At 48.7% G+C, this 9,866-nt stretch overlaps 1 protein-coding gene across 1 annotated transcript in view; it reads left to right on the top strand.

Annotated features, from left to right (window-relative positions):
* The first annotated feature begins 2,803 nt into the window (after positions 1–2,803).
* PCBD1 (pterin-4 alpha-carbinolamine dehydratase 1) overlaps positions 2,804–9,866 on the top strand; it is a 13,137-nt gene continuing 6,074 nt past the window's right edge. Inside the window, exons 1-2 of the mRNA XM_015562106.1 lie at positions 2,804–2,873; positions 5,001–5,098. Coding sequence (XP_015417592.1) covers positions 2,804–2,873; positions 5,001–5,098 — 168 coding nt within the window. The remainder of the gene's footprint in view (positions 2,874–5,000; positions 5,099–9,866) is intronic.

The raw sequence follows: 9,866 nt of genomic DNA, 5'->3' as shown, positions 1-9,866 counted from the left end.
CCCTCCTCGTGCACCCACCGTCATCTGAGCATCACTCGGTGTCACTGCCGCAGCCTGACCACGAGCCTCTGTGATAGCACTTGTCGCCCGCTCGATGGCATGACAATGACAATAACAGGTGGAGCCAGAGCTGCCATCCCAGAGGAGCTGCCTTGCACAGCTCCAGCCTTTCTAATGCTAACACAGGGCAGCGTGGGGCTGGGCCCAAACCAACACTGTGTCCCAAACTGTCTGCAGGGACGACAAGGAACAGATGTCATGATGACCAGGTGACTACCAAACGCAAACCAAAAAGCCTCCTTTCTGATTACCATCACTCTGTGAGCTGTTCTGCACCAACGGAAATGCCTCCTGCTACCGGTGTGGTCGCTCCCCTTCCCTTGCTCGTACAGGCCGCTTGCCTTTAGCTCCTAATCGGACCACTGTGTGGGTTTCTGCCTGGATCCGTGATTCCCAAATACAGTAGCTTTTAAAATAAACTCTCCACTAAGTGCTTTTGCCTCTCACTGTGAAGTGCTTTCGTGTTCAGGTTCACAGTCTCCTCCCCTAGATTAGAGGGTCCTTGAGAGAAGACGCTGGTCTCGGGGTGGCAGAGCCCCAGGAAGAACTGAACTTGTGTGTTTGGTTTCTACCTCTGTCACCAAAAGCTCCCTTCTGTGCCCCTCCAGGGAGAAACTAGGACTTTCTATTTCTAATGTCTAGACCAGTGATGGTGAACCTTTTGAGCTCAGCGTGTCAGCATTTTGAAAAACCCTAACTTAACTCTGGTGCCGTGTCACATATAGAATTTTTTTGATATTTGCAACCATAGTAAAACAAACACTTAGATTTTTTATATTTATTTTATATATTTAAATGCCATTTAACAAAGAAAAATCAACCCAAAAAATGAGTTCACGTGTCACCTCTGACACGCGTGTCATAGGTTCACCATCACTGGTCTAGGCCTTTGCTGTCCAATATGGCAGCCGCTAGTCACCTGTGGCCCTCAGACAGTTGACCGTGTCTCACCTGGCCCTCACTCATCAGCAAGAACTTCTGTGCAGCCCAGCTGGCGTGCCTCCGTGATTAAGCATCGACCTATGAACCAGGAGGTCATAGTTCAATTCCCATTCAGGGCACACCCCTGAGTTTCGGGCTCAATCCCGAGTGTGCGAAGGAGGCAGCCAATCAGTGATTCTCTCTCATCACTGATGTTTCTATCTCTCTCTCCTCTCTTCCTCTCTGAACATCAATTAAAAATATTTAACAAGAACTTCTGTGCAGAAGGAGTGAGCGCCCTGTGACTGGAGGCATTCAGCGTAGCCCAGGGGACACCTCGTCCTGAAAACCAGCGGCCCCTCCTCGTGTGCCCAGGACCCTAGGTGGCTCCTACACGGTCTTCCAGGCTTCATTTCACTCAACGGCATTTAGGAAGTGACTGTCTGAGCCAGGCGCCAAGCTGAGGCCCAGGCTGTGATGGTGACAGGTGTCCACGGGGGACAAAATCACTGCCACAGTCACCACCACCACCCCCCATTGAAAACCACTTCTCTCGCTGTTCTAATACGTGGTCTGGACCCCTTGTGGGTGGGTTTGTGTTGGGGGTGGAGGAGCGGAGCAGCCACCTTGGAGGGGGGTCTGTGGCCTTGGAAGGGGCTGGAGGTAGCTGGGTTCAGGGTTTCACCACTGGCTCTGCGGCTTCGAGCCCTTGGAGAACAGCTGAGAGGGCCCCGGAGGAGCAGCCTCGGTTGCCAGGGGCAGGGGTTCTCCTTTGGGGCCCCTCTGAGAGGGCTGGTGGCTGGAGCATAAGCATCGGCTGCAAAACACAGCCCAGGACCCAACAAGGTAACATAAGGACAGCAGCCGAATGGGAGCAGACTCCTGGCACACCGAGAGGGGAAGCCGGTGCCAGCCCCGGGGTTCAGAACTGCTAGGGAGGGGGTTGGAGCAGGAACCCCCGAGGATATATTGCCCTTCCAGCCACTGGGGGAGGGCCTCTACCACATTCTAATTTAGGTGGAGACTATTTTAAGTGACTACTTGCATCCCAAAGGTGTGAAGCAGTCATACCTGTAACTGTCGTCTCACTATCTCCTTCCTGCCTCCTGGCACGTGGCCTGTAGAAACCAAACAGGAGGGAGGGCGGGGAGGGAAGTTGCCCTTGATTATCACGCACTTGAGGAGACAGCCTGTGAAGACAGACACAGGACCCAGAACTAAGAACCAGCAGAGCTTTAGAACTGGAAGGAATCTAAGGACCTTTTGGCCAAAAGCTCTGCCCCCCGCAGCAGCTCTAGCCAGGTCGGTGCATTCAATGTCTGCCACGCGGGTGCGTGGGGCTCTCTGCGTTGAGGGGGCCCATCCCACGTGGGACAGGCACGGCTGGTTCAAAGTTCTGCTCATCCACGGAAAACATTAGACCTAAACAGAGAGTTCACCAGCATGACTGGAGACAAGATAGCACCAGAATCCACACCCCTCCCATACACCCCGAAATAGCCCATTAGAAATGTGATGGGGGAAACATTCCATGCACAATGGCCACGCCGGACGATAAAATACCCAAGAATCAACTTAATGAGAAATGTCCAGACCTTACAGAGGAACACAATAAAACTTTACTGAAGGACATAAAGAAGGCCCGAGTAAATGGGGTGATACATCATGCTTGAGGCTGGGAAGGCTCCATAATATGAAGATGTCAATTCTCCCCAAATTAAATCTATAAATTCAATGCATTCCCAATCAGAATCCCAAAGAGATTTTTATAGAACTTGACAAGCTGATTTCGAAGCTCATCTGAAAGAGTAAACAAGCAAGAATGGCCAAGAACATTTTGAAAAAGAAGAAAAATGAGATGAGACTTGACCTGCCAGATATCAAAACACACTGTAAAGCCAGAGTAATTAAAACAGGGTGGGGTTGACTGATCAAAGGGACAGAACAAAGCACCCAGAAACCAAGCCACGAGGATTATGGGAACTTGGCCTACTACAGAAGCAGCTCAAATCGGTGGGGACAGAAGGACCAGCCAAGGTAATAAAACAATAGTATGAGATGACTGTCTAGCCACTTGGAAAACAAGTCATTGCAATTATAGCGCATATGCTGTCCAAAAGTAAATTCCAAAGAGATTGGAAATCTGGACACTTTTTACCAACTGTCAACATATTAGAAGGCAATCGAGACCAATATTTGTTCCTTTTGGGGTGAGGAAGTCCTTTCTAAGCAAGACATGAAATCCAGAAACCATAAAGGAAAAGGCAGGCAGATCTACCTGAAAATTTAAATATCTCTCTATGTTACTCAGCTAAAAAGCAAATGAGCTTTGAAGAAAATATTCACAACATATATAGTAAGTGAAGGGCTATTGTCTTACAAATCAACAAGAAAAAGACCATCTTGAGTTAAGAAAAATAAGACAGCAGGCAGGTCAGTGGGGGAGGAGGAAAGCCAGAACGTGTGTCAGTAAGCAGGCTGTCGCTGAGGGCAACACGCTGATCCCACGGGGACCCCGAGACACTGCCGGACACTCCTTTTTTTAGGGGCGAGGAAGCAGACCTTTACCTCCGAGCCCGGCCTCACTGGTGGAGTGTGAGCTACTGGCCCCGTCTCACCTCCAGTGTCTGGAACCGAGCTCGTGCTCTGGGCGGACAGTCCTCAGGCAGAGGGAGGCCCCTGTGGGACATGAGACTGTGCGGGTGACCTGCAGCGTGGGGTTGAGAGGACACCGGTGGCAATGCAGACGCTCAACATGGGACATTTCATCTCGTCGTTATGAACACCCTTCAAGGCAGCTAGTATCCCATTTTACAGATGAAAACACTGAGGCTCAAAAAGAATAAGTAGCTTACTCAAGATTCCACAATTAGGCAAGTGGAGGAGCCAGACTTCAGAGCATCTGCCACCACCCTCCTTCCTATGGTAGCCTCTGTGCGGTGACTTTGGTGGGTGCAGAGTAAGGTACAGAAGGCGGTTTTTACCTTAATTGCCCAGTCATTTTATCCCTGCTCTTCTTGTTGTTGTTGTTGTTATTATTAGCGTGTATTCTTTTGGTAATTTTTTAAAGGTGGGGATTTTGTTTATTTTGGTTTTTTTTTTTTTTGGTTCCTTAACTTAGGATTGGCAAAGAAAAAAGTACTACATAAATGTCAGAGTCTCAGAGTTGTCAGTGCAGACAGTACTGAATACAGTTTATATGTTGTGCAGAAGCCAGCTCAGCTTCCCCAAAACACCAGCACACACACACACATAGATTTAGGAAACCTCTGCTGAGGGAGTATTAGGTGCAGGGCAGATAGCGGCCACATGGGGGACTCAGAGGTGCCACTGTTCATCCTTCAGAATCAAGGGAAAGAAAGGAGATGACTGCTGAGGAAGGAGACACACAAAGGGTAGTCAGGGCCCCGGTGGGGTCGGCCAGAAAGGCTCCTGGCCAAGCAGTAGGTTAAGCCTGTCTTCACTCCAACTTCCCCTCTGCCACACCCTCACGTAGGTTGTGCTCCAGTAAATTGTTGGGCATGTTTGGGGATCAGGCTATGGGCGAATTGAGGTGGGAGACACTTAATTTGGATTTAGAGGGATAAATGCACGTGATTCTCAGTCACGTCCATGTCTAGGTTAGTCATTACTAGCCCTTCTGGTGCTAGACGTGCATTCCAGAAACATTCCCGCCTCCACTGTGCCCACCCACCCAGCATGTGACACAGAGGCGCGGGCGAGAAGCTGTAAGTGGCATCGCGGACGAGAAGCGTGTGGGTAACAGACGAGACACAGGCTCACTGTGTACAGAGCCAGCGTCCCTCTGGACAGTTCTTCCCATCATCAGTGTGTAATATTTGTAAGCACACAATTTCATTTTTTAACAGTTTTCTGAGAAGCGTCTGAGTGTGGCTTCTGTCACGCAGCATCACGTGTCTGAGGTTCGCCCGTGCTGCTGCTGGGTCAGCGGGCTGTCCCCTTGCATTGCTGACTGGTACTCCGGTGTCTGAATGGGCCCCCTTTGTTCATTCATTCAGCTGCGGGGGGACATTTAGGTTCTTTCCAGATACGCTGCCATGCACATTTGCATAGAGTTTCTGGTCTTTCTCCTGGCCTGGGATTGCCGAGTCACACGGTAAGTGTACGCGTAACTGCGTTGGAAATTGCCCGATTGTTTTCCGAAGGAGCTGAACCGTTTTGTTTTCCACCAGCGATTAGGGGAGTCCCAGTGATCCCTCATCCTTGTCAGCACGGCATTGTCAGGTGGCCTTTCCAGTCCTTCCAGGCTCTCCCCTTCTCCTGTGGTAGGCAGGCTGCTGCTGTTGCAGCTGAGAGCTCCGTTGGGGCTGGTGCAGGGGTGGGCTCTCTGTGGTCCCAGGGCGGGAGCTTTTGCAGTGTTCCTGCCTATCCTATGCCCATCCCCAGCCCTTGGTAGCCAGACTGCCTGCCTGTGATCTGCGGCAGCCCTTAGCGGGAGCTCCCTGCTCCTCCCCGCGATAACGACCTCTAAAGGTACTGGTATAGGATCCTGACCTAGAACTGCTCTCTGCACCTCCCCCAGGCAGAGGGATTCTTTCCCTCCTACCGAAATGAAGCCACAATGAGCCTTTCCCTAGCCCTGGAAGTGACAGGGTTGCTGGCCCACTCCTAGTGGCTCAAGGCTTCTGCTCCTTTTGGGCAGGGGTCTGGAGAGGAGGACGGGGTCTGGCACTTTTCCCACAGCAGCAGCTGACCCATCCCCTCCTGCCCCTACTGTGTGTCTCACTCCCACCTCTTGCCTTTCCCCACTCTCCCCTGCGCACCATAAATGCAAGCTCTTAGTGTGTGCACACTCTCCCAGCCACTCCACTGGCCGGAGGCACACACCTGGCTTGCAACAATGTGTTAACATTGTGGCTGACTTCTTACCCCCTCTTCACGAGGCCTCGGCCACAGGTCCTCCCTCTCCCTCCCCAGCCCTGGCACAGGTGAGCTAGTCCGCATCCTCTCCTCCCTTCCAATTCAGGCTACTCCGTTGCCAAGTGACCTCCGTGCCTTGGCAAGCTGAAGAAAAGCGATGATTCTGTAGTATATCCAGGCTTTTCTCCTTGTTAGTGTGGGAGCGACACTCCGCAGCTTTCTGCATCCTGGGCGGCAGTAGAACCCTCTCACTGCGTTTCAAAATTGCCTCCTGCCTCATACCCCACACCGTCGAAAGCTGATACTGCGTTTTAGGTTGCTCTTAACACGCCACTTCCAGGTGCCCATTTTTGCTCAGGAATCTATTTGTCCTGTCAGCTATTGCTGCATAACAAACTGTGGTGTCCTGATAAAAACGAACCACTGTTTCCCAGTCCCATGCGCTGCCAGTCTCTGCTGGGCAGCGTTGCCTGGGAAGCCCCAGTCCCTCCACAGGCAGACGCTAAGCAGAAGCCGTGAGGTGACGCCCAGTTTTTACGGGAGCTGAACACTGCACTCTAACGGGGGCCTTTCACATCGGGTCCTAAATTTATCTAACTACAAGGTCAGAAGAAAAGCAAGAACATATTGTTGTAAAAAGGGTGGGAGGGGACTTATCAAATAAGTCATTAAAAGCACTAAGTTATAGAGGGAAAGGAGAAATCTCATTACACCAAAATATAAGATTTCTGCCCACAGAGGCCCACATAGAAGTTAGTACACGGATGGCTGAATGGAAGGAGATAGTTGCAATATCTAAAACTGACAAGCAGTTAATGTCTAGCTAGAAACTCCTGCAAATTAACTAAAAAAAAAAAAAGGAGCACTATAAATTCTAAAAATTTTGCAAAGGATATTAAAAAGCAATTTATAAACATTATGTCCCAAATGTTAAGAAGCAATATAGAAGAGGTGTTCAGAATCGTTAGTAATTAGAAAAATGCAAAGTAAAACAGTGAGCTATCGTCTTATACCTATGAACTTGGCAAAGATTAAAGAGCTAGATAACGCCAAGGGTGAGTGGGTATGTGTGAGGAACGCAGGGGAAAGGAACCCTCACACACTGCAGTGGGATGGGGACTGGTGCAGCCAATGGACGGCATCTGGAACTAGCTACGGGTACGTACATACCCCTGGGGGAATTGCTGGATTTACAGGATATGCATGTACACACGTTGTCTAAGAAACTTCCCACAGGCCTGAGAGCTGTCGAGTTGAGAGAGATGTTCCCTGCAGGATCACTTTGCAAATTAACTCTGTGTGTGTGTGTGTGTGTCTTTGTGTGTGTGTCTCTCTGTGTGTGTGTGTCTGTGTGTGTGTGTGTGTGTGTGTGTGTGTGTGTGCTGGCATAGTGGCAGGGAGCTGGAAGCAATCTGAGTGTCCATCACTGGTAGGACGATAAATCATGGTGGATTCTCACCACAGGAACCTAAGTAGCAGTTAGAAACTACAGATTAACTATGCATATAGCAACATAGATGAAGAGTAATTGCTCATGTACTATTCTGCTTTGAATTATCCACTATTCTATTCTGTCCACTAACTATTCTGGAATGAGATATGACATAACAGTACAATTTACAAAAAAAATACAGAGAGGTGAAACAACAACATGCTTTTTTGGGGAAGAACATATACAAACAAAAATATATATTACCCCATTAGAAAGGTCACTATTGTGGGGACATAAGTAAAAGTGGAGTATAGGGATGAAGGTTAATTTTAAAAAAATGTTTTTCATATTATGTTACCTGACTGCCAGCTTTATAAAGCTACCGTCGTCAAGACAGTGTGGTGTTAGCATCCAGATGGACATATAGATCAATGGGACAGAAGAGAAACTCCCCAAACAAACGCACACATACACGGCCCATTGATTTTTTAAAAACAAGTGTACAAAGGTGTGCTGTGCCAGCACGGCCATGGGTGAACCTGAGGGGGTGGTGGTGAAGGATTAGAAAAGACAGACAAGAGAGTAAAGCTGTGGCTAGACGGACGCTGCCCTCTCTGATGGAGAAACAGCACCACAGCCTGCAAGCCGAGTCTTTATTTTCCAGCCAGATTCCATGAGGCAAAATAAGGGCGTGATCAAGATGTTTACAACGTTCTCGTGGGTTTCGAATCGACTCAATGACATGCACCTGATCAAGCTTTGTTTACTTGCCGCACCTCCCGCAGCCCATATCACTCAGCCACGTGGGACCACAGGTTCGGACCATAAGGTCAAGCTTACAACGATAGCCTTTGGCTACTATTGTGCTGGGAGGGCTTTGCCCTTTAAGCTGGGACTCGCACGTGGCTTTGCCACGAGAGGACCGTGCCCTCCCATTAGTCCGAGGCTTGAACCTGTCCAAACGCTGTAGCCGCTCTCCACACACAGGCAATTCAGTGGAGAAGGGAACAATTCAATGCCCATACGCATAAAGTTAATTTGGATCCATAACTCAGAGCATATGAAGAATTAACTAAAAATGGATCACAGGCCTAAATGTAAAACAAACAAACAAAAAACCATAAAACATATAAGAAAATCTTTTGTGACCGTGGGTCAGGCAAAGATTTCTTAGTTGCAACACTAAAATATCAGTCTATAAAAGAAACATTTGATATATTGAGTTTCATCAAAATTAAGAGCATTTGCTCTTTGAAAGACACTGTGAGAATGAAGAGAAAATACTTGCAAATGATATATCTGCTAAAGTGCTTGTATCCAAAACAACTCTCAAAACCCAGTAAGAAAACAAACACTAAATTTTTTAAATGGTCAGAAAATTTGAATAGGTAAAGAAGCACATGAAAAGACGTTGGATATCATGTCATTACGGATGACTGATCAAATTAAAACTACAATGAGCCCTAACTGGTTTGGCTCAGTGGATAGAGCGTCAGGCTGCAGACTAAAAGGTCCCAGGTTCGATTCCGGTCAAGGGCATGTACCTGGGTTGCAGGCACATCCCCAGTAGGAGTGTGCAGGAGGCAGCTGATCGATGATTCTCTCTCATCAATGTTTCTAACTCTCTATCCCTCTCCCTCCCTCTCTGTAAAATATCAATAATATATATATATTTTTAAAAACTACAATGAGATACCACTACACACCTGTGAGAATGGTTAGAATTAAAACGACTGACCAAGCCAAGCGCTGGTGCATCTGCGGGGCCAGGGACCGGAAGCTCTCACCTATCGAAGGTGCGGGTGTGCGATGATGTCACCACTGCGGCAGTTTCCTAAGAAGTTATAAACATACATCTACCATGTGGCCTAGCCCTTCACTCCTACTGACCCAAGAAAAATGAAGGCACCTATCTATGCAAGGACTTGTAACCTGAAGTTCACAACAGCTCAACAACTGGAAACAACCCAAATGTCCATCAGCGAGCGAATGGATAGCCACGTGTAATGCTATAAAATAAACGTTACTCGGCCATCAGAGACAGGAACTATGGACACCCCTGCACGGGTGAACCTCAAACAGTCATTGTACTGAGGGAAAGGAACCAGGCACAAAAAGGGTGATACTGTATGATTTCCACTGACATCGAATTCTAGAAAATGGAGTGTAATCCACAGGGAGGGGAAGCAGATCAATGGTTGCCTGAAGAAGAAAGAGGAAGGACACTTTTAGGGATAATGGATATGTTCATGATCTTCATCGTGATGATGGTTGCCTGGAAGCGAACATACGTCAAAACGCATCCAATTTTACACTTGAAATGTGTGCAATTTACTGTAGATCAAACCCTAAATAAGGAGTGTTTACAAAGGCAGTCTCCCGCCCAGGGTAAGTGGCACAGCTGGCTGAGGGGCAGCGCAGGATTCGAACGCGTCAGTCCGCCGTGGGGCCCGCTTACGTAACCCCCGAGCTCCAATCCACAGCACCGGTGCGCCCAGGAAAAGGCTGGAAGCGGGCAGAGACCGCTCGCGCCGGTTGCGGCCGGACAGAGTTAATGATTACGGGTGGCGGC

Source organism: Myotis davidii, unplaced genomic scaffold, assembly GCF_000327345.1.
Source record: "Myotis davidii unplaced genomic scaffold, ASM32734v1 scaffold134, whole genome shotgun sequence".
NCBI classification, from domain to species: domain Eukaryota; kingdom Metazoa; phylum Chordata; class Mammalia; order Chiroptera; family Vespertilionidae; genus Myotis; species Myotis davidii.
Note: the sequence above shows the minus strand (reverse complement) of the source record. Positions and strands in the feature narration are given on the sequence as shown.